At 40.8% G+C, this 23,807-nt stretch overlaps 1 protein-coding gene across 4 annotated transcripts; it reads left to right on the top strand.

Annotated features, from left to right (window-relative positions):
- Positions 1–2,455: 2,455 nt before the first annotated feature.
- Positions 2,456–23,369, top strand: ST3GAL5 (ST3 beta-galactoside alpha-2,3-sialyltransferase 5). Of its 4 annotated transcripts, none has more exons than XM_030450726.1 (7): positions 2,456–2,565; positions 12,248–12,359; positions 14,113–14,227; positions 15,448–15,791; positions 17,088–17,274; positions 19,658–19,816; positions 20,663–23,369. In XM_030450726.1, exons 1-7 carry the CDS (start codon positions 2,529–2,531, stop codon positions 20,924–20,926), a joined length of 1,218 nt encoding a protein of 405 aa, XP_030306586.1. In that variant the 5' UTR covers positions 2,456–2,528; the 3' UTR covers positions 20,927–23,369. The 4 variants fall into 4 exon arrangements, with proteins under 4 accessions (XP_030306586.1, XP_030306587.1, XP_030306589.1 ...); XM_030450727.1 differs by having other exon boundaries at positions 2,457–2,565; positions 12,248–12,369; XM_030450729.1 differs by lacking the exons at positions 2,456–2,565; positions 12,248–12,359; positions 14,113–14,227; positions 15,448–15,791 and adding an exon at positions 16,931–16,939.
- The last annotated feature ends 438 nt before the right edge of the window (positions 23,370–23,807 follow it).

The following is a 23,807-nucleotide window of genomic DNA, read 5'->3' as shown; positions in this document are numbered from 1 at the left end:
AGGCAATGCTAAAAAGTCAACTTAGAAAATAACAGGTGTGCATAAATCTAAAGCCAGACCTAAATAAATAATCTTCTTCTAGCAGCTGCTGCCTGTGCTGAGGGGATGGTTTTCACAGGCTTGCCCAAAGAAAGATATTGAGGATAAACATATCACGAGGCTTTCAGAAGCATTCTGCTGCCTTACTGCCACTGATTCAGCCCAAATGTACTTCAAACCCCTCTTTCCATGCCTTACTGTATGTTCAGCTCTCTAAATGTCTCTGAGAAGCCCTGAGTCAGTAACCACACATCTCAGAAACCATGAGAGTTCTCTCTCTGCAATGTTTGCTGAGATTCTGCCTCTCTGCCCACCTACCCATCCTCTATTGCTCAGCAGTGTGAGCTCTGGGCATGCTGCAGGGGGTACCTCTCATGTCCAAGCCCTGGGCTGATGATCCCCTGCCTCCCCTCACAGCATTTTCAGAGCCCACATCATGCAGCAGGAGCTCTCAGCAACACCCTCCACATTTTTTTACTGCCACAAGCACTGTCGAAGTGTTTTTGCTGTAGTGACATACTTTCAGCAGCAAATGCATAGCAGTTGAAAACTGATTTGAATTTATTCCCAGGACTTTTTCTCTTTGGTGGAAGTAAACAACATAACAACATGTTCTGAAGTGCTTTCTGCTATCTCTTTCCCTCTCTCTCACTCTTTTTTTTTTTAATGCCATTTTTTTCTCTTACAATGATGTGTATTTTTCTCAAATTTATTAAGATGTCATTTCTGATCCACTGAGATCACTCCTGCATTTTTAAAAAGAAATTAGTATAATGCACCTTTGTTGCAGCTGCTCTTCTTCAAGGCTGCTTCCAAAGCCTTGGTTGTTTCCCAGCCAAAGCCAAATGTGTCAGGCCCTGTGACACCCTTGTGCATGCCTGGATGTACAGTCTGGGTCTTTATTTACATCTTCCAAGTCCAAACAAATTAATAGTATGGAAGACAAGCATTAAGAGCTAATCCTAAACAAAACTTCTGTCTTCAGTCATGCCAACAGCTGAAAGAACGGAGAAGGATCTGCCCTGACTGTAAGTCAAAACCACCAAACAGCCAACAGAACACAAGCAACATGTTACCCGTTTTAGAGAAAAAGAATTTCAGCAAGAGAGGTGAAGAAAAGACCACTCTATGGACAAAAAGCACATCTGCATTTATCTGGTACAAAATATGGAAGCATCTGAACCATCCTGCTTCATCCATCCCTTGCAGGGAGGGAACACTTACACCCATCACAGAACAGTGCTTGTTTTCAGATCTCCGTGTGTGTTCTCCTCATGGGCATTGTAATTCCAGTGCTTATCTATCAGCAGCCACCAGTGCCTGGACTTGCTGCTTCTGTTTTGCAACAATCATCTAGGCTAGGGAGCAATTTTTAGATACCTTAGCAAATAGCCAGATTATTAAAAAAAAAAAATAATAAAATGCCTAGCTAGCACAATCTGTAATGACTTAATCTGTTTTCTTGCTTAATCAGCTCTCTCCCACAGCCAGTGCCCAGGCTTTCCAGCTCTGATCCACTGGTTTTCCAGCTCTTTTTCTTTTTATTTTTTTTCAGTAGTTCAACCTCTGACTCGTATGCCCATGATCGGGAAGATCTGTAAGGCCATTTCTCTTCTCTTTCAAGGCAAGCAGCCATTTCCATGAGTCTAAATCGGAGAAGTTTGGGGGTTTTTATGCTTATTGTGTGTAGTCTCGGATGAGTCTCTTCAGAAAAGCGTCCTAAAAGAGATGCAGAGGCCTGAAAACCCTCACAAAACTCAAGGTCCTGGGAATATAAAGCACAATATGAAGGTGGTGAGGCACTGACACAGGGAATCTCTGGCTGCTCCATCCTTGGCAGCCTTCCAGGAGAGGTTGGATGGGGCTTGGAATAACCTGGGATAGTGGGAGGTGTCCCTGCCCATGGCGGGGGGGGGTTGGAACTGGGTAGTGCTGAAGGTCCCTTCCCAACCCGAAGCATTTAATAAGCCCACGATTCTATGAATAAAAGCAGCTACAGGGGTGTGATCTTTTGTGACCGATCGGGTTTTTCCAGAAGGTGAAGGCACGGAGGGAACGAACCGACTGCGCTGAGGGGATTGGGAGGAGGAAGCGAGGGGGGGGCGCAGCCATTTCGCGTGAAACCCCCCAAACCTCTTGAGGAAAAACAAAAGTCTGGGAAGCGTTCACTTCGTGAAACAACACCACGAAAACCCAGCGAACCGAACGCTCTCAGCCCTCAGCACCTCAGCCCCCACCTACGGCTCCCCTCAGGCCGCTGCCGCCCCTCAGCCCGGACCGGCGCAGGCCCCGCTTCCCCCCCTCCCCTCCCCTCTGCGGAGCCGCGCTCAGCCCCCATTGGCTGCGCCCCGCCACGTGCCGCGGAGGCCCCGCCCCCCTGCTGCCCCCCACCGTCCCCTCCTTCTCCCTCTCTCCCTCCCTCCCTCCCTCCGGCGGCTGCCGCGGAGCCGTTACCTGCGGCGGGGGCCGCGCCGCCCGCCCCCGCCCCGATGCGGAGGCGAAGCGCCCGAACGGAGTCCGGTGCAGGTAAGTAGTGATGGTGGAGACCCGCTGCCCGCGGCTGTGAAGCGGTAATTTGGTGTAGTTTGAGGTGGGGGTGGGTGGGATGAAGGGTGGGTTTTTTTAGCGGGGAGGGCGGTGCGGCGCGGGGCCTGCGGGTGTAGGTGCTGAGGGGATGCTGAGGGGGTCTTGCTCTCCGAAGCGCTCCGGGGCGTTTTGCCGCTGCTGAGAACGATCTGAGGTGCCGCTGAGGCGTGAGGAAAGCGGTGTATTAGGGGTGGGTTTTGAAGGGGTGGTGGGTCCCCGAGATATTCCTGTGGTGCCTCAGCCTGCCGGGGGTGCACGGAATGCGCCGGGGTCACCCGGGCCGCCACATCCATCCCGCTGCGGTGTGAGGCTGAGGTGTTGGGGATGTGCCTGCCAGCGCCTGTGCCTCCAGGGGTCTCCCGGGAAAGGAGAGGAGACGGAGGGCCGGGGAGGTCTCCGGGAGGTGAGGTGGAGGCTGCGAGTTGTTGAGCAGATGGGTGATGGGAGTCAAGGTCTGTCTTGGGCCTCTCCTGGGAAGGAGAGGAATGTAGTTGGGGCTGTCTGGAGCTGTTCTTCTGAAATAAAATCTATAGGCTGCTCTGGGTTGTGATACCTTTGTGTTTGTTTGTTTTTGTTTTTTATTTTTTGTTTGTTTGGTTGGTTGTTTTTTTGGTGAGTGATTTACTTCTGTTAGGGAGAGATGTCAGTGCAAATCAGAAATTGCTTCTGTCGTTGTTGCCAGAGCTTTTTGTGTTTTCTTCAGCACTACTCGGGAAGCAGAGTCTTCTTATAATGCTTTGCTTTTTTCTTTTTTTTTTTTTTTTAATTTTGTCTCCTTTTTTTTAACCTTTTTGGGTTTTTTTCCTATTTTGGTAGATAAGATCAAAATACGAGGCTGGTAGAGGCAGTTATTTTGTAGCTCTCTATAGTTATGGAAATAAATGGGAAATTTTCATAAAATTCATGGAGGTAGACAGCTTTCCTGTGATAAATGGCTCGTTTTCCGAGAAAAAGAGTAAATGAAGGTGCATATTTATTACTTTTATAAAGAAGACTTGGGAGAGATGCTCTTCGTGTGTCTAAAGTGGATACATGCATTGAAACACCGTTTAGAGATTGCACTCCACAGATGCAGTTCAGAAGCAGTGTGCAGATTTCCTGCAGACTGTTATTCCATCTGTTTGGCTGCTCTGAGGTTACTGTCTCCCTTCTAGATCACGCTGTCTCCAGGAAACCTGGAGCTGTCTCCCAAGCACTCTGCTAGCCATGCAAGAGGCAGCAAACACAGTGAATTTCATTGAAAGGTCAAAATGCAGCTGGAGATTTGGAGTGCTTTGGAGAGTTGGCCTCTTCCTCAGGTCTTGTCCTGTCTCTGGCTTCCTGGAACTTCTTGGGATTTAGCTGTCTTCCTTCCGTAGAGTTTGACTAAATTGGCCACACGATTGACAGGCTCGTAGGGGCAGGATGTAGAAAGACAAAGTGCAATAACAGAAATTTCCTTTCACTGAGGAAAATGGGCCAAAACAATTTAATTTTTCTTGCTTTAAATCAGTTTAGGTGGTGGGTGCAGAATGTGATAAGACTGTTGCCAAGTTGGGATGTTTGGAGGGCAGGATATTTTGTTTAGGTAAGACTAGAGTCTGGAGGACTCAAGTAGTCCTGAGTTTTGATAAAGGCTAAATTAGGGAAGAAGATCTTACCAATGCTGTAAACTTGTCATGGAGTAATTTTCAAATTAGAAGTGAGCCTGAATTAACCTTGCTCTAAACCAGCAATTTAAAATATCTGCAGTGGGCACATCCAGTGTTTCAAAACCTCACAACTGTAATTCAGACATAGGACTTTGGGGTCATGGAGGAGTATCCCCTGTTGCAGGCAGCTCTCATAAGGTCATTAGTAACTTATTAAGGAATTTTTCACAAGTTTCATAGGCTGGTATGGGAAGGCTATGCCTTTGCTGCTCAGGAATCTTTTGCTCATGGTCTACATTTATTTATGACTACATTGTCCTGTTGTTTGAATTGTTTGCTTTCAGCTTTGGTGTATCTAAGGACAAATTCTAAGCCTGTTTTGGAAAGTTAGACAAGCCAAGCTCTCTGTTGTGCTGTTAGGTCCTGAAATCTTGATTTCAGAAGTTAAGCACTGCAGTTGGTTCTGCCATTTCCTTTCAAGCCTGCTCTTCATGGGCAGCTTTTGGCATCTCCTCTTTTGCTTCTGAAGGCTCAAGTGTGTTTTTTACCATGATCTCTTGGAGTGTTAGATGATACTGTGGTAAAAATGCTGCTGTACTATTAACATTGTTCCATAATTACCAGTTGTTCATTGCTATTCTTCTGCATAATTCAGATGTAATATGAAACATCTTGGCTGTGTAAGTCTGCTGGCATGTTTCCTCAGCTCAGTAAAGATTAATGCTGTGCCCTGTCTTTTCCGACTATTTCTTTTAGGGAAGATTTATTCCTCAAACTTCCCTTGTAAGGAGAAAGACCTCATTTGTTTTGGCTTCCTTGCAGGGGCCCAGAAATATCTTTCACTTGGGCTGCATCAACTCACCCAACTGATGGTGGTTGATATGCTGATCTGCTGGGCTCTCTTCCTCCCTTCCTGACTGGCGTGGCTTTTCCTCAAAATGCTGGAGCCGAGCTGCACTTGCAGGATCTGTGTGCCTGGGCAGGAGGGTGTTGTGCGGGAAGGAATGTGCTAGATGTGCCCAGGAGGGGGTTCCGAGTTTCAGCAGCTTCCTGCTGTTCCCCTGAGCTTCATTCTTCTTGGGTGTTTGCCGGCTCCAGCGGGTGCTGAGAGCAATGACTGAGCTAAAGTTCTGAACATCCTGAGCAGGCAGGCTCCTGTTGCTTACACAAGTAATGTGAAAGGGGAAACTGGGGTTTGCACCATCCCACATCCCTCCCACACCCCCCACCCCCAAAAAAAAAAAACCCAAAACCAAAACAAAAACAGGTGCTCAAAAGCTTCCTCTGCAAGAAATAAACCTGCCTTTTTAATACCCCACTGTTCACAAGAGCAATGCTTTAACTCACCTGTTTCTTCCTGCTTGGCTCTCTGTGGCTCAAAATCAGATACTGCTTTCCTCTCCTGCACAGTATCAGCTGCCCTCTTAAGTGCTGAAGCACATCTTGTTGATATTTCTTGTGTTTATTCCTGATAACTCTCTGCTGTTCCTTACTTTAGAGCACCTGAAAGAGGTTTATCAGAAAAGCTCAGAAAAACTTGGAAAGTTTGACTAGAGAAGGGTGCTGAACCAGAATTGAAATCAAGCGGGTGATCCTGTTGCCTGTAACTTTGACTTAGCAGGCACTGTTAATATCTAAATAGCTTCCTGTGAATGCTGCTGAAAGGAAGTGATGGTGTTATGCTCTGAATTCCTGTAATCTGATTATTGGACAGTATTTAAGCATGAACCATTTCTTCTTGTGTTCAGTCTGAGTAACCCAGGGTTCAGGGTTAAGGACCAGTTGAACCCTAGCTATGTGTCCTTCCTAAAGGAAAAGACTGGGCAAGTAAATACAATGATGTAAGGTTTACTGATGGTTTCATGAGTTGGTTGATATTCTGAAGAACATCAGGAATGAACCATTAAAAATATAGAAGAAAATACAAGCAGAGCATTATTAGGCAAAGAGAGAAAAATGATGGTGCCTCTAAGGTACTATTGCTACTTGCTGGTATTCATGGCTTCAGGTGAAATAATTTTCACTTGCAACCCTGTCAGTCTGATTCTGAGAGTGTCTGTCAGCTGCTCTGGAATTTTCTTTTACTCCTCATTTCACTATTTGCTAATTTTCTCCACACTTGCAGGATTCAGTATTACATTCTCATTTTCGTAGAAGACCAAACTTGACCCAATGAATTGCAGATTGTACACACATTGTTTTTTCATTTTATTGTCTGATTTAAAAGCTTTACCAGTCAAAATTAATTTTATAAGATGCATTATACAGTTATGTAATCAATGTCCTGTTGTAGGTGTTTACAACCATGCTGTAGGCTGAACTTCTTTCTGACATCAAGGGTGTATTTGGTTGACTTAATTAAATTAACCAACATAACAGACTGCTCTTCATCAGGAAAAGTATATCTGTCAAATGCTTTTTTCATTCAACAGTAATAGGTGCTAAGGAGATAATATTTAAAGAAAATATATGAAGTATCTAGATACTGTAAAGAACCAGCTTTAATGTGGGGTTTATATAGTTGCAACAGAAGAAATAATTGACAGAATTCTCCAATTTTTAACTTTAGTTCCAGTTTTCCCTCTGGTGGGAAGCTGTCAGTCTGCAGCAGCTCCAAGGCTGCTGCCTGTTCATTTCTGGTGACTTTCTGCTAGGAAGTGGTAGGATGATGATCAGAGGGCTATTTGAAGGTAAATATCCAACATGCTACAGGTTATAAGACAGGAGTCTCTCATGCCTCAGCATTTCCCTGATAAGTCTGCTGTAGATCTTTAGTACCTTTAGTTTAGTCTGTGGAAGGGGAAGGAAAAGTGTTTACTCGTGGGTTGAATTGTTTTCTTTTCCTTAGAAAAGAAATCAGTGATTTCTTTCCTAGAATCAGTGATTAGAAGTTGTGTTTTGATCAGAAAGAGTTGAACAGGTTTTGACAATGTGGGAGGAAACTGGGAGTTTTATACTGATTTATACTGAACCAGCTTTTAAAATTACTTTCTTAAGAAAAAGAACAGAAGAAAAAAAAATTAATTTTTGCATAGGTTTTTTAGCTGTGAGGAAATGCTTAACAGGTGACTCTTAAATGGTTTTTTTTCACCTGTTGTTGATTAAAAAATGACCTGAAAAAACAACTGAACAAAAAAAGATTAAAACCACCCCCAAACTGCCACAGAAATAACCACAGTTAACCATTCTTTTTTTTCTTTTTTTTTATTCCACATCTCAGCCCAGTTTGATTACTATGGATTTCAGTACAGCAGAAGCAGGAAAAATTAATTCTAACTATCCATGTTACAAAGTTATTTTTCTTGTTACACAAGTAGTAACATCCTACTAATATATTAGATCAGTCTTGAAAGCCTTAGTAAAAATTGGTGTGCCATCTATTTGGATAATAAGGATAGATTAAAATGTGCAATCTTTTTATAGGCACAACTCTTGCACACTGTTGCAGACATTAGTGTTTTAGTTAATATTTGTCATCTATTTTCCCCAGATGTGTCCCAGGAAACAATATGTAATCTACTTAAGTTTTTTTAACTGTACTCTTCTAACACCTTGCCTAAAGGTTTGCAGTATGTCTGTGGGGGTTTTTTTAGCTATTTTAAAAAGTCTTAGAACAGAAAGTTCAGGCAGAATTAATCACTGATAATGTGCACATCATCTCCATGAAGAGTATCTTGCTCAAGGGTAGCTACCATGTGAAAACACCTTCTCCACCTTTTAACTTCACCTTTTGTTTTTGAAATATGAACGTTGCTCAAAATCAAGTAGCTTTATTGTATAATTTACTCTTTTTGAAAGTATATTAAGTAACTTGTGTACGTCTGATTTAGAGGAGGGGGCATGAAACCAGCTGGTGTTTTTGGGTGGTTTTGCATTCATTTTACTTTCTATTTAGCTGCCTGCTTGAGCTCTGTAGTTCTTGAACAGCAATTCTTTAATATAGGTGTGACTTTCGGTTTTCAGTTTCTGTGGGCTTTACACTGCAAGTTTCTTGATCTGTTACATAAACTTCAAAGGCTGCATTGTGCATCAGAACCTTGACATGGACTGCCTTAGAGGTGACTTGTAAAGCTGGTTGTTCCTACTGCTTCTGGGGGTACTATGAGAGGTAAAGTTAATTTCTATTTTCAGCTCCTAGGAGCTTCACATATAGTCCAAAATTGTTGTGCTAGATGCTATACAACATAAGTCCTGCTGGGCTTCCAGCAGCCTGCAGGCTGCAGACAATGGCCCATCTACTAGATTGGGTAGATTTGGGGGATCAGCTTCAGCAGGAAGAGTTACTCACTGGTAGTAACTATCCATGCTGGTGCTTCCTCTGTGGCTCTGGTCCCTGCCTGCACAGGCAATTATTTTGGAACAGTAACTGCCCACGTAAAATGCTGGCCACAGCCATGGGGGCTGTGAAATGGACCTTCAGGGTGTGGGGAGGTGGGGATGTGCTTGAATTGGAAGGGTGACAGAATACCCTCTGCATAAGGTTAAGGTTCTGGAGGCTTAAGGAGAGGGTGGTGAGGGATATAGGTGTATGTCTCATTCTGCACCCATATGCAAGCTGCTGGTCTGGTTCTGTCTCTGTGCCTGGTAACACTGTTGGCACTCAAACAATGCAGATTGAGAGTCCTTGTCTTGGGGTAAATCCAGGTGCTCTACAAAACCAAATGCAATTTTTTTCAGTGTGTCAGTGGTCATGTACAAGTTGTCATGCTAGTTTTTAGTATTCCCACATAAAAAGACATCCAGAAGACTTAAATTAATTACTTCTGAAATGTCCCAGCTGTGGAAATTTTGTCTATTTAAGAGTAACAATGAGACAAATATAAATTATGTTGAAAAGATTAACACCACAAGAAGCTTTGGACTGTGCTCCTTGGACTGTGCTCCTACTTTTGCAGCAGCTTTACACAGATCACTTCAGTTCAGTAGATGAAAAGCAAGTTTAAGTCCCTTGAGTCCTCACTACATGAGTATCTATGGAAATGTCAATGCATCATTGCTACTGAGACATCTTTTGTACACAAATTGAGGTTTTCTGGAAGCCATAAATGCAAATAATGGTAACACTGCCCCTTTCTGGTAGGGTGTAGTGGCTCAGGAAGACTGGTAAAGATATGGGGTCTCAGGTGCTTGTTATTGCTGACCTTATTCTTTTGAGCACTCTTATTCCCTTCCAGCCAACAGAAGGTGCTTATCAATTTAGATAACAATGCAGGATCAAACCCTGAGTGCTTTTTAAAAGATGCTGCTCTGCAGAGATGTATTTTTTACTTGAACTATTGTATCTATATATACAATCTCTGTATATATTGATTTGATCAAGAAAAGAATCATGTGAAGTAAAGAGAACTGAAAAAAGACAACATGAAATAAACTGCTGCAGATGAAATGAGAACTGACATTATTTCAGTTATATAAACAAATTAAAAAACCCCAAAACATTAAGCGTATTAGGTGACAGGAGTTGGACTCAAAGGGATGTACTGAGGTGATTTCATAAATCCCCTCTGTTTCCTTGTTACTTTTTGAAGGGTGTGTAAAGCAACTGTTTGAAGATAACTGAAGTCTTTCTGTTGGCACTTGTTTATTACAAGTCCTACACTCCTTGTTAATCCCCTTCTGTCTTCATCATTCTCCACCTCTTCAGTTCCTTCTCCATCTTCCGGATCTCTTGCAGCCTTTCTTTCTCTGTGTTTTGAAAGGCTTCTTGAAAAACACATCTGTTGTGGAATCCCTGCATGCAATTCTGTAGTAGGAAATTTTTGCCCTTGGAGATGAGGGGAAGTGTGCTGTTCACAGAACACTCTTTTTGATGATTTATACAGCAGAGGAGATTGGATGCATTGTTTCACACCAGAGGATGGTTTCAGGAGTAGGTAATTGCCATTAAGCAATAAGAAGTTTTATATACATCGAGCAGTCTTTCACAAGTGAGTGTTTCTGTCAAATCAGAACAGAATCTGGGTTCCAGAATAGGAAAGACTCATTTGCAATGAAATAACCTCATTTGAACACATCAAAGGCAGTGAGGCTTTAACCTTACCTCTGTAATTCAAGCTATAAAACTTTATGGATTTGATTCAAACTGTTGTAAAATATATGCTTAATATATGCATGGAGTATGTCCCTCATAAGTATTAACCAGTACCATGGCCAGACCTCAGGATGTCACTTGGTTTTAGTAATATCATAATAACCAAGGTACCTATGTTTGAGATGCTGAAGTTTTCTGCTGGCAAAAACAATTAGTCTTGATTAGTCTCGATTTTGTGGCTCATGACTTCTAGAAAGTATCACTTGACAGTTGCCTGCTCTTCAATGGACTTAAGATGCTCGTGTTGATCTTTATCTCTCTTTTCCACCCTGTCTCAATGGTTTGCAGCTTTTGACCTTCTTCCATAGGTACCAAATTTGTTACTGAGCAATAATGTGACTGTGCAAAGAGAGCCTTTTTGTCATCTTATGAATTAGGTATCCCTGAAATTTCAGTGGGCTGGATTTGAAGTCTGGAGAGGATGCTTCTGTCTCTTCAGCACCTTCAGCCTGGTGCCACTGAATGTCAGTCGTTTGTTTAAACAGTGTTTTGAAGTGGTGATACAGGTTAGATCAAATGGGCTGTATTGCCACAGAAAATACAGAGAGCAGAAAAAAGAATGTGGAAAATAGAATAGTCCCTAGATAGGCCTTTTTTTTTTTTTTTTTTTTTCGTCCTTGTGACAGAGCTCTTGGCTAGAGAACAGAAGAGCACGAACATATTTTCAGCGGAGAGCAGACAGGGTTAAACACTGAGATCAAAGGGAAAGAGTAGGCTGAAATCTTCCATTGTTGAAGATCAGGCTGCACCCTTCCATGCTTGGCTGATCAAAGGGAGTGCTGCTTCAGGAGGCGGCTGAGGCAGGAAAAACCTTTCCCTGTATCCCTTCAACTTTCAGGGCGAATCCAGCAGGCTTGTATGGGTCGGCTCTGCACGGTGTTTCCTTGTTTGCTCACATCTTGGGTTAATGGCAGCAGCCTGTGAGAAGTCCATGGGCCAGCCTGCATTTTTCTTTCCAAAGAAAAATGTGGGGGAGCTTACAAACACCAAGCTGTGTGAGATTGCATCTGGGTAGGTGATGATCAGCGATTTGCCTAGCAGTGAGGGAGCGCTGTGTGCTCCTGCCGGGTTCCCAGTGTTGGTTGGTCGGAGGAGAGCGGCTGCTGGCACGGAAACCTCCCATGTGCTGCCAGCCTCCCGGTCCCGCTGTGTGCCAGGCTAAATTTCCTGTACGCCCTCTTCGGCATTTGCTGCTGAAGTTGCTGACAGCGTTGTTGGGACCTCTGAAGAGGTCAGCAGGAGATTCAGACCAATGGTGAGACAGGTTTTGCTCAGGGAAGTCAGGGAGTTGATTTAAGGGCTCTAGGTTTGCAGATGGAATCAGGGTAGTGTAGTACACTTTGCTTCAGGGATCCTAAACACCCTGAGCATAATGTATAGTTTTGGGTCTGGGATTTTTTAATTTTGTTTTTTTGGTAGGTTTTTTTTTGTGTGCGTGTGTGTTTTTTGTTTTGTTGTTGTTGGTTTTTTGGTGGGGTTTTTTTGTTTGGTTTTTTGGTTTTTTTTTCTATCTGGAGTCTAATAGTTGCTCATAGTGGTGTTGGACAGTAACTGCTGTAATTGCAATTACTAGGCTTCAGGCTTAGGAAGAATGCAAAGACCTATACCTGGCAACAAATATGTATTTTTAGAATCATGTCCTAGTGATGTAGCTGAAACCAGTATGTTATTGATCACAAGGTCAGGAGCACTTTGGTAATCCTGACGTGGTAACAAAGAATCATAGAATTTTCAGGGTTGGAAGAGACCTTTAAGATCATCTGGTTCCAACTCCCCTGCCCTGGGCAGGAAGGGTCAGTCTTAGGGAGACAGAGTAAGTTAAGTCATTGGATGTCCTATCAACTTTTTTTTCATTCTGCAGAAGTTACACTGTTACACTATTTTTAATTTTCTTTTCCAGCAATGCTGAGTGCCGATAACCCTGTGAAGCTGAAAAGTGATTGTTCACCTCCTGTGCAATGGTGTAAGGAGGCTGCACAGAAAGATGAGAAGACCGAGCTGGTTTTTAAAAGGTACTCGCAAGTAAGTGTCTTTATCTTGGCAATAAAGAGGTCAGTTGCTTTCCCTCTAGCCTGGGCAATTACAAAAAGGATACAGAAGGGGTGAGATTGCCACAGGACATGAATGGGGAGTTAGGCACACAGCTTTCCCTGGGGCACCAGAGTACTTTGAGGAGCCTCAGCTCTCTCCTGATAGTACCTGTTTTCCCAAGCCAATGCAAGATTTCAGTGCTCACAAGTATTTCCAATCTTTTTTTGTATCCAGATAAGTAATATGCTGAGGCTTTTGGACAGTCTGATAACTGAAAAAATTGAAGAGCAGTGGATGTTTAGTGGGTATTTTTGGGAGGGTATCCCCTCATGCTAATTGCTAACGAAGATTTCTGGAATGCTATATCACAAAATCTTTACTCCATTGCTTGTAGCTTAACATCAAATTGGAATTTAAGAGTGTGTGCTAGTGCATGTCCAGAACCATATTTTAAACCAGAAAAACTCACTACTTTGCCTTTCTGCCATATGAATTTTTAGGTCTTAAAGCTTAAAAACCCAGCCAAACTGTTACATCCACTGACACTGTGAGCACCTGAATGGTGCAGCCCCAGCTGTATCTAGCCATACTTGATAAACCTCTGGAGGAAAACCAGCCTTGTTAGTCTGCTGTGAATCCTGTTTCTGCCACTTAGACTATCTCCAGAGGATGCATCCTAGCATGCTTAATAAAGGTTTTAGACCCTTTATTAGTGCAAAATTTGATTTAGTTAAAGCAGATGTGAGAATGGTGCTGCTTTTCCAGTGGCCACCTTATTTGAAGCACATACTGCGAACTGACTGCCAGGATTGTGTCTGTTACCTCATATGGTACAAGGATTTTTTTAAATAAAAAAGTCTTGTAAACCTGTATTACCTCATCTGAAAGAGTTTCCAGAAGCACTGACTCCTTAGCAGGTTGTATATTTCTTTAAGATGTATAAACAAACATTCAGTCCTTGGGAAACAATAGGAAATGAAAATCAATAAGTAAGCTCAAACTACATGCTTGAGCAACACCACAACTCTAAATAAATAATGATGGCATTTTTGCAAATCAGTTTAGACATGAAATGAGCCAAGTGAATATTTGGAAATCAATAATAAGATTCCTTAGCAATGAGAAATGGCTAAATAAAAAAAAATACAGTCTGTATTGCTCAATTTTAAAGTTGTTTTTTTCTTCTGTGTGTTTTGAGGATGCAAATAATTAAATTAGGCTTCTCCAGATAAACCTGAGCATCTATATTTTGCATTCTAGCCTACCAGTGAGTAGAAAATTTTCCTTCTGAGTGGTGGCCATTGACCCCAAATCTTGCAATTCGGTGTTCCATTACTTTTTAGCTTGCATGAAAATGTGTTTCAATATGAAGTCACCCTTGCAAGTGGGAAAACAAAGGTCACTTCTGGTTTCTGTCTTTGAGGAAAGCTGTGTGACCCATCAGTGATGCATTTATATGGTGCAGGCATAGAACTGCATAAATCAGACTGTCAGTATGCTGCATTTTCCTTACCAAAGCATCTGTATGTTTGTACTTCCCTGCAGGTAGCTCTGAAGACTTATGAAAGGCTTGTATTAAAAAAAGCAGTATTTTTCCTTGGTTTGAAGCAAATGCAGATATTCACCTCAAGTTCTTCAGTTGTCTTTAGCTTGTTTAAAAATACTCATTTAACAGTTGCTGGAAAAAATATTTTCTGCCTCTCTCTTCTCCTATACCTTCCTATTTGTTTTCAGACTTCTTGCACTGTTTGTGATTGGAGGGTGCTTCCTTTATATCCTCAAATTACATTTTGGCCCTGAAGAATGTGACAGAACAAAAATGCCATATGTGGACCTTGATCGTGTAAAGGTTGGTATTTTTTTGGTTTTTTACTTCAATAAAAAAGTTATTAATTGACAATACCAAGAGTTATAAGAAGTAGAATGCTGAAATTATCCTGTGGGGGGAAATACATTTTGCTTCATTTCATGCCATTGAACTTGTGCTTTTTGTTCTTGTGGAGTGACAACAGAACTGAATAAAACTGGATTTTTAGAGGTAAAATGAAAAGTGTTACTGTTAGGAATAACATCTGAAGTGGACATTTTATCATATATTGTTTCAGTGCAAATAACACTGGTGATGAGAAAATTGATGCAAATGAAAAGCAACATATTTAACATGTTTAAGTGCACTTTAAAAAGTACATCCTCCCTCACCTTCTTCAATGTGTGTTTTTCCCCTTTTCTTCTTTCCTTCTCCTTTTCTTCTCAGTTGAAAAATTTCTTTTCTCAGTAACATGGTCTTGCTTCCTGACAATCACCACTTTAAGCCAGGCAAACCTAAAGACTGCACGGACTGTGCTGGTTGCCATCTCGTGATTTATTTTGTTTGTGTTAGATGCAGGGTGAGGAAATATCATTCTTCTTTGGTTAGATAATAACTGATTGCAAAATCTTTGGGCCTGTTAACTGATTTACATTAATTATTCCTGATAGGATGCACAACTCTAAGCCTTACAAATGCGGCATTTCCAAAGGTGCTCTGAGTCCTGCTAACAAAGCACAACATGAAGCTGCTCAGTTGTGCTTTTCCCCTAGAAAAGTGTGGTGTTTGTACCCAGACTTGCAGAAATCTTTGCAGTGTGGCAGAGGCAATTCTGGAGAACAGTCTTGTTTTAAGAAAACACAAAATAAAAGCGGCACAATTTCTTTCCTTGTGCTCCCAGATAAATACTTACTTCCCTTTCCTTAACAGTGCAGAAGGGGAAATGAGTTAAGACTTGAATCTAGTACAAATGTTCCCAGACAGCTCATTTTTACTTATCTCTTCATAGCACAATTTATCCTTTAGAAAAGCTCCTATCTGGATTTAAGTGTCAGGAGGATTCCTGTGCAGGTTTTCACCCTCTCCAGGTTACTATCCGGTTTTGAGCGAATGCTTAACAACTGTCTTGCATTTCCATCTTTAAGCTTTCCTTATAAACCTGTGTGTTTGCTGCCCTGCTGGTAGCAGCTGGTGGGTTGTACCAGGAGGGTTTTGGCTGTTGCTGAGGTTTCCTGACTGCCATCATGGATGTTTTGTTTCAGAGGGCACAGCACTACGCCAGCGCCGCGTTGCGGGAGCAGTGCCGCCCGTCGTACGCCAAGAAAGCGATGGGGAAGTTATTTGCAGAGAAATACAGCATGGACATATCTCCCTTTGTAAAAAAAAATATAAACGAAGATGAAGCTTTATTTAAATACGAACCTCCTTTTGGATTTCACAAGTTCTTTGATAAGCTGAAAAATCTCCTTGAACTCTTACCTGAACATGATTTACCGGAAGATTTGAAGTCAAAACACTGTAAGCGTTGTGTTGTTGTTGGCAGTGGTGGAATTCTTCATGGATCAGAGCTGGGTCACTTACTAAATCAGTTTGATATTGTTATAAGGTATGTATTTTTATTTTAAAGAGTCTGGCTACTCCAGTTTTACTTTATGAGCCTTTTTTTTTTTTTTTTTGTAAGGGGAAAATGTCTCAAAATTTATGCAACTTAAGACAAGTTCTGAAAGTGCTTTTAAAAAACTTACTTGTGACTTGATGGAATTTCTAGTCTTAGGAACAAAGTAGTCATGTTCAGAGACAGGAACTCAATGTAATTACGTGTGGATTTCAGATACAGAAAAAACCCCAACATTGATAGAAACCAGTGAAATCATAGAAAAATAGGTAATACTGGTTTTATCCATTCATGCAAATAAGTTTTCAGAGGTAAGTTCCAGGACTCACCTTTGCCTTTTTCCCCTTGGTTCATTGGGATGCTTGTTTGAAGGATTTTTTTTTTTTTATGACAGCTATTTCAAACACAATAAAAAATAATTGCTGTTTCAGTATGCAGTTTGTTTACACACTGTGTAGCATGCTTATCTTTCCTTATCTTTACAAGCTCAGTGCATACTTCCTATGTTTACACATGTTTTCTAATGTCTGAATTAATATATGCCTTATTTTGTACCTTCTGAATATTACTATTTGAACTCTTTAAGTTGCTTTCTAGGTCTTTCTAAGCCTTGCTTTTCTTAAAAAAACTTGTTACAGTGAGACAACCTCTTATACAAAGACAGACAAACTTGTTAGTAAGTGGAGGGGTAGAGAACTTTCATTGGTTCTCTAAAATTAGGGCTGGCAGCATGAGGTGACTTTTCTGTTGTTATAGAAAAGTTTGCAGAACTGTTGGAGCTGGATGATGCTGTTTTTGTCAGCACAGTGCTAGCATCTGAAATGGTTTTTGAGCTGGAATGATGGAAGCCCACTGGATGCATTACATTGCATTGAAGGGGTGGTTTGAACACCTTTGTGTGTGATGTGTGTGTGTTTATATATATAAAAACCAAGATAACACGGGTGACTTCCAGTGTGTTTTCTTTCCCTTTTTCTTTTAAGTCTCTCTGAGTTGGCACAAGGCAATGAATATGAAATTCTGCAATTCTGTTTTATCAAACTTTTCTTCTTTGCACTTGTGCCAGTTAATACAGAAATAGAATTGGCTTTCTCTCAAAGATAAAGGATGGATGAGTGTGTGAAGTGGAGATCATGGAGGTACTGAGAAAACACTGTACCCCGTTCTGGTAAAAAAAATGTGAGCCAAATACAGGTTTTTTGTTTAGTGTCTGATGTTTCAATGAAGCTGTAACCCATGCTTATTAATGGAGTTTCTCTCTGTTGTGGGTTTGGGTTTTTTTGTTAGGTTAAATGATGCGCCAGTTCAAGGATACACAGATCATGTTGGCAACAAAACTACTATAAGGATGACTTACCCAGAAGGAGCCCCCCTTTCTGAACAGGAGTACCCTCCTGCAAGCTTGTTTGTGGCTGTTTTGTTTAAAAGTGTGGATTTCAACTGGCTCCAAGCAATGGTGAAAAATGAAACATTGGTATGTAATATGGCAACCTTACACACCTGTCATTTGGGGTTTGGTTTTTGTGGGTTTTTTTTTTCTTCTTCTTTTTTTCTCTAATGTTTAAGTACCTGTTTGATCTGTTACTTCTGTTTTATTATACTGAGAATCTTTTTATGTAACTTTGTGGGTTTTTTATCTGTGTCTCCCTCCTAGTTACAGTTTGTACTGCATTTGTGTTGAAGCCCCATGTGTACAATAAGAAATTTTTTTTTATGTAGACTGTGGTGGTTTGCACCAAGCTGCATGACATGAGTGTTTACAAAAGAGAAGTTTGTTTCTCACTAGGTTTAAGTGATTTGGTCAAGTCTGCAGAGCCTGAAATAGAACCATAAAATCATTTTGGTTGGAAAAGACTTTTAAGATCAAGTCCAACTGTGTCCAGCACACTTCCAAGTCCATCACTGAACTGTGTCACCACATCTACACCTTTTAAATCCCTCCAGGGATGGTGACTCCAGCACTTCTCTGAGCAGCCTATTCCAGTGCCTGACAACTCTTTCAGTAAATAAATTTTCCCTCATATCACATCTAAACCTTCCCTGGCACAACTTGAGGCCTATTTCCTCTTGTTCTATCACTTGTAATAAAATTGCACATAGAAATGAGATTCCTGGATGCCAGTCCAGTTTTTTTAACAGCTAATGCATTGCTGCAATAGGCATACACACAGTTAATGTGTAATTGAAGCACTGCAGCTGTTAGTTCACATTTGTCTGTGGTTCCAAAAATTAAGAGGTTGTGTTATTTCTCACTGAATATTTAAAGAAGTGCAGAGATTCCTGAGGAGCTGATAGAAGGGTTCCATGTTTTCAAACTCTCTAAGTGGTTTTCACCTCTTTCAATTTGCAGGCAGATAATTTTTGCAAGTTTAAAACCAGGAGCTAGGTTTCTCTGACCACAGATTGAAAACAAGTGCTTTAAATTATTGAGAGAGATTTAGAAGAAAGCCTGTCAAATATTTTAATGGTTTGGTATTTGCTAGCTTAGGTACTCCAAATTCCCTTCTTAATTCTGTGATAGTTGCAACATGAGAGCTTATAGAGGAGTCTTTAATATTGATCATGACTGTCTGCTGTTACTTCAGAGAGTGTGTGCAGGGAGCATGCCTTGTTTTGAGTAATTTGAGTATGTTTTGTAGAGGGGACATTTTCTGAGTGCATGAATTTGCACAAATTTAAGAACTTTTGCTCTCTGTTTGTTTTATTCCTTTTTTTTCCCTTTTCTTTGTTTTGTTTTTGTTTTTTTCATCAGTATTGGTCTATGACCTGCCCTGCAGCAGTGTGGTAATTTTGGTGACCAGGAGCTCTCTAACTTGAATTGAATCCCTCACTTCTTTTACAATATATCTAGCCATTCCATGCATTAAGGTTTGCTTCAGAAGGATGACCAGTACAAGGATGTCTTTTTATATTAACAATTGGAATTCAAAGGGTGATTGCTTTTTGGCATCTGCAACATCCTCTGTTAGTCAGGATCAAGACTGAAGTATGCACTTTATGAAAGGAGTATCTTTGCTTGTTTTGCATGGCTTAGGAGCAGATCCCATGTTCTTCCTTGCTCTGGTGTTTTTGCTGGTGCAGAGAAGCAGTTTTGGGAATGGATTTGGGCATGAGTATGCAGAGAGTTCACTGAAGGGCTCAGAGCACAATTGGAAGATGGGGCCATAGCAAGTGAAATTTGATCAGTTTAAGCTTCTATAGAGCTGTACCTTAAGACCTGTTTAAAAAAATACAGGTCTGTGTTGCAGCTCTGCCAGTTTTTTGCTTAGTGTTACCCATTCTATGGAAAGACTTGTAAAGCGAGCCTGATACAGTATTGCTATTTCCATTAGTCTGACTGACTGCAAGTGGCATGAAATCAGAATCTAGCTCTCTGATTCTTGTGTAAATCTTCTTCTGGAGTGTTACATTTATCACTAGGTGGATACTGTCAAACAACAGCTGTTCACTTCAAAGCCTGAGCAAAATTGTTTTAAATCCAGTGCTTCCTTCAGAATGCCTGGTTAATGTTTGTTGGAAACCATGGTTCCCTTTCCCATTTCTTTAAATACTGCTGCCTGCTTAGCTGTGATGTGGAAGGTCCAAAGAACCTTATGGATTCTGGTGGATATTTTGACTGCTTAAACACAAAGTACAATCATATATTGAGAAAAAACAACTTTCCCCCGCTCTCCTCTCCGTACTTCCAAATACTTAAGATAGTTCTCCTTTTGGGTCAGTTACTTGAGCTGTTCTCTAGTATTCCTGAACCCAGCTCAGCTATAAACTGTTTCTCAGAATCCCTGATGAATTCTAACTTATGTACTCTTTGTGGTCTCAGTTTCACTTGCTGAACTATTTTTTTTTCTTTCTCTTAGCCCATGTGGGTGCGACTCTTCTTTTGGAAGGAGGTTGCTGAGAAGATTCCTTTTACATCAAAGCAGTTTCGGATTCTGAATCCAGTCATCATCAAAGAGACAGCTTTGGACATTTTACAGTTCCCTGAACCTCGATCAAAATTCTGGGGTTGGGATAAGGTAAGAAAGTAACCAGAAAATTCAAAGTAAAATAAGAAAACCAGGCCAGTCTAAACCAGTTTTCCAACTGCTGGAATTGCTGTGTGTGCCAGTGTGCTCAGTAGCAACTAATGCTTGTATCCTCCCTCTATGTACTTCACTGAAGCAATACTATGGAGTCATGAACTGCCCAGTTTAATTACACACTGTAATTGATGTTAATTACTTGTTTGAGGAATTTAATGTCTTGAACTTGTCTCATGAACTATGAAAAATACTTAGTGACATCATTTAACTGTTTGTGTAAAAGCATTTAATGGTAGTCTTACTGCCCAAATATTTGAAAGATCTCTGCACATTTCTTTATTAAAATGATATAACATACCAAGCTATGCATCTCTTAGCTGCATTGCAGTGTACTTGCCTCCTTCAGGTTGTTCAGTGAAAGTCATATTCTGAAGAATACTGTTAGCCTGTTGCTAAGGACTGAAGTTAGTGTACATCAGGAGGAGTCTTTTGACTGCTTATCAGTAGCTTGATTGTCTGGAGTGAGGGTTCACTTGGAGTTTAACTGCATAGTAAGAGGGCATCTTGCCTTCACAGGAGAAAAATTCAGACTTGACAGCTGAAAGTCTTGCTACATGTGAATACTCAGGTTGTATTAATATTTGACCCACAGCTTTTTAGTTTTACATGATCATTTAGTTCAAGCTGTAATTAACTTCATCTGTAATTGATTGTTTGCTTGATTTCCATTTTCAAGTGAGGGGAGGGACTAAACAAAGCTGTTACATTTTGTGAAGTGTTTATCAAACTGCCAAAGGAGAATATGTTGGAATTCAGCAGTCTTCTTTTCCCTTCTTTTAGAATGTACCAACAATTGGGGTCACAGCAGTTGTTCTGGCCACACATTTATGTGATGAAGTGAGCTTAGCAGGATTTGGATATGACCTCAATCAACCCAGCACACCTTTGCACTACTACAACAACCTCTGCATGGCTGCCATGAACGGACAAACTATGCACAATGTGACAAGTGAAACAAAATTCCTGCAAAAACTGATCAAAGAAAAAGTTGTCAAAGACCTCACCGGTGGGATACATTGTGAATTCTGCAGCAAAGACAGCTAGTGATTGAAATGAGGCACGGTTTGGATTTGTTACATTTCCAGAGGTTCAGCTGGAACAATCTTTTCACTGTCTTAAGTTAGTAATTTAAAACGTGTATGAAACGGACGTGGAATCTCTGCTGCCTTTTTAAATGTCAGGTTTTTTGGACTCATAAATTTATTTTGATGTCAGATTTTACTTTGCACATTTTTGTGGATAATTATGTAACGGCAACTTAGAGTTGAAAGAGATCCATTTAAAATATTTAATGTTTTAAATTGTCTGAAGTAAAGTGGAGTTTGTTTTCAGGTGTCTGTGGTACACACAACACTAACCTGAGTTGTCTAACAGCATTCAAGAGTTATTTTCCACTGAACCAGTGTCTTTGTTGGTGCAATTCTTGGTGTAGGACTCCTTTTCATGCATGCCATGAAAAGAAACGTGTATGCATCTCAGGTCTTTCATTTCTTGCAGCTTGAGTGTTGTGTTTCCCCCTCAAATGTTAATATCCTTTTGGTGTTGTGCTTATTTTTTTGGGGGTGGAGGAGAAACGTGGGAGTGGAGGCAAAGGAAAAGGAATTGTTGTGGCAACAACTGAATAGTAAGTACTCTGTTCCTGATTGATATTAAAATCATTGATGCATTAATGTATTGGGTTAGCATCCTGCTTTATTATGAGGCATGTGTGGACCCAGAGTGCACTACAGGAGGATTTAGTCAATAGGAGACTTTCAGCTGAATCTTCTGTCATTTCCTTTCTGTGAGACCCAGATGAATGTTTCTGTTGAGCTGATTTGCAGCAGAGTTCAGCTACTCCCATTAAAGAAGAGGCATTAATACAAAATATGCCCTTTAAATTTTTTTTTTGAGTGACTTTAGAATTTCTGGTTCTATAAAACACTGGTTTGCATAGATCTTCCATTTAGCAATAACAGAATCTATGCCTAGGTTAAAATGTCCATTGGTTTACTTAATGATCCTTAAGTAATCAATTACAGATATTGTAACCTCAGTAGTTTACAATGATGATAACCCTTATGAACTCTAGTTCTGGTGTTGACTGTTTAATTGAAGGGAGAGGTAGAGTTGTTGGTTTTCAAGGATCAGCTTTTAAGTCAGCAGTTGTGGGTGAGTGTGTGTAAGTTAGGAAGGAAATCACTTTGAGAAAGTAGTATGGTCTTGTAGCAAGGTAGGGAAGCACTGAAAGCAGCATGCTTTAGAAGAAACCAAAATGATGCAGATAAATGTTCTTGTGACTGGAAATCAGTGCATTGCAAAAAAACTGGACTGTGCAAATTTGCCAGCAGGTTTGGTGTTTATTTTCATTTCACTAGCAGACTAGTAAGTGTGACTCTTTGCACTGAGTAGTGTGTTACTCTGTCTACAGTATGTGCAGAATGCTTTTTCTGGGGAATGAATTGTTAGCAAATTGATCAAAGATTGGCTTAGAAGCATTATTGGTGGTCATGGACTCTCCACATGGTGAACATTCACACTTTCTTTTTGTTAGGGGGCTAAGACATGAAATTACTTGTAATTTTACATCTTAAATATACTTGGGAAAGCAAGAGTAGGATGGCTGGGGGTTTGTTGTGGTGTGGATTGTTTTCTTTTTGTTTGTTTGTTTCTTCCCCATACAGAGAAGTTCTAATGAATTGTAATGTTAGGACACAGGAGCAGCAGACTGGTTCTGGCCATTATATGATAAAGGCAGCAATAAAATGACATAAAGCATAACTCTGAAGAAAGGTGTGGCCCTCACCTTTTGGACGTCCCATGTAGCTGCATGTCCTTGAAAGCCAGTTGTGGGTGATGAACAATTTGAAAATCAGATTCTTGTCTGTGGCACTGCTTGTGTTTATAGCAATAATATTAACTTAACTTCTCCTCCTCCATGAAACACATTAATTTTTGTACTAGCAATAAATTTCTAGGCTGTTTTTCATGTAAGTATAATTATGATATTGTTTAATTTAAAAGTATTTCATGTGTGAAGAGTTTTATACATAGTCTTTTAGTTAATATATTAAAATATGCTAATTATTTTCTCCTCGTATTTAAACTGGAAGCAAAGTACCTGAATTTAATTGGGTATTAGTGGAATTTTGGAAGATTTCAGAACATGTATGTTGGGAGGACATCATGAATACACCAAGAGTACATGTTTCAGAGCACTTGCTCCTTTACCAGTTTGCTTTTCTGAGTAACTTTGAAATAGTCACTTTATTAATGTAAGTGCCAATAGCTTTTTTGGAGATGCTGTACTTACTGTCAGATTCTCAAGTTATGTTGCTGTAGGATTAGGTTGTTTTCCCAGCAGTTTTATGGCTTGTGATAAAACCTTGTTCTCTGTGGTAGTGTGTACTGCATTGAATATACCTGCACAGACTCAACCATCCATGAAATGGCAGCAAAGTTCAGGTTGCAAAAAGCAATAAACTGATGAAACCACTTTCTACCTATGTACTTGTCTCACAGTTTGCAGTTTGTTCTTACTTCTTTATTAAGGATTTTACTTGGCTTATTGCACCAATTTAAAGTTGTGATGCAGTTCCTGGCACTCAAGGAAAGAGTTTAGTGGCCAGTGGTAATTCTTTCTCCTTTTATTTATGCTTTTTAAAAATACCTGTCAAGAGAGCTCTGTCTCTCTGGTGCCTGGAAGTGGGAATCTGTTCCATCAGATGGATGAGGATATTTCAGCCTGGGCTGTAGGACTGGCTTTACACTTGAGGCTGTGCCTCCCTCAGTGGTGAAGGCAGGCAGCATGCAGCCTCTGGGCTCTGCTTCAGTCTTGCTGGAGGTGAGAGAAGAGCAAAGAGCTGTGTGTGTGTCTCTGGGTTTGGTGGGTCACAGATCTTACGCTTTGCAAAGAATCTGCATCTTCCCTTGTAGAGATGGCTTC

The sequence above is a fragment of the Calypte anna genome, chromosome 4B (assembly GCF_003957555.1).
Source record: "Calypte anna isolate BGI_N300 chromosome 4B, bCalAnn1_v1.p, whole genome shotgun sequence".
In the NCBI taxonomy this organism is placed as follows: Eukaryota; Metazoa; Chordata; class Aves; order Apodiformes; family Trochilidae; genus Calypte; species Calypte anna.
The sequence above is the reverse complement of the archived record's forward strand: the minus strand, read 5'-3'. Positions and strand labels throughout refer to the sequence as shown.

Bases quoted from the DNA above. Each gene is read 5' to 3' on its own strand.
- ST3GAL5 (XM_030450726.1), top strand. From the start codon at position 2,529: ATGCGGAGGCGAAGCGCCCGAACGGAGTCCGGTGCAG. The intron at 15,792-17,087 runs GTATGTATTTTT...TTTTTTTGTTAG, and splicing joins CAGTTTGATATTGTTATAAG to GTTAAATGATGCGCCAGTTC. The intron at 19,817-20,662 runs GTAAGAAAGTAA...CCCTTCTTTTAG, and splicing joins AATTCTGGGGTTGGGATAAG to AATGTACCAACAATTGGGGT.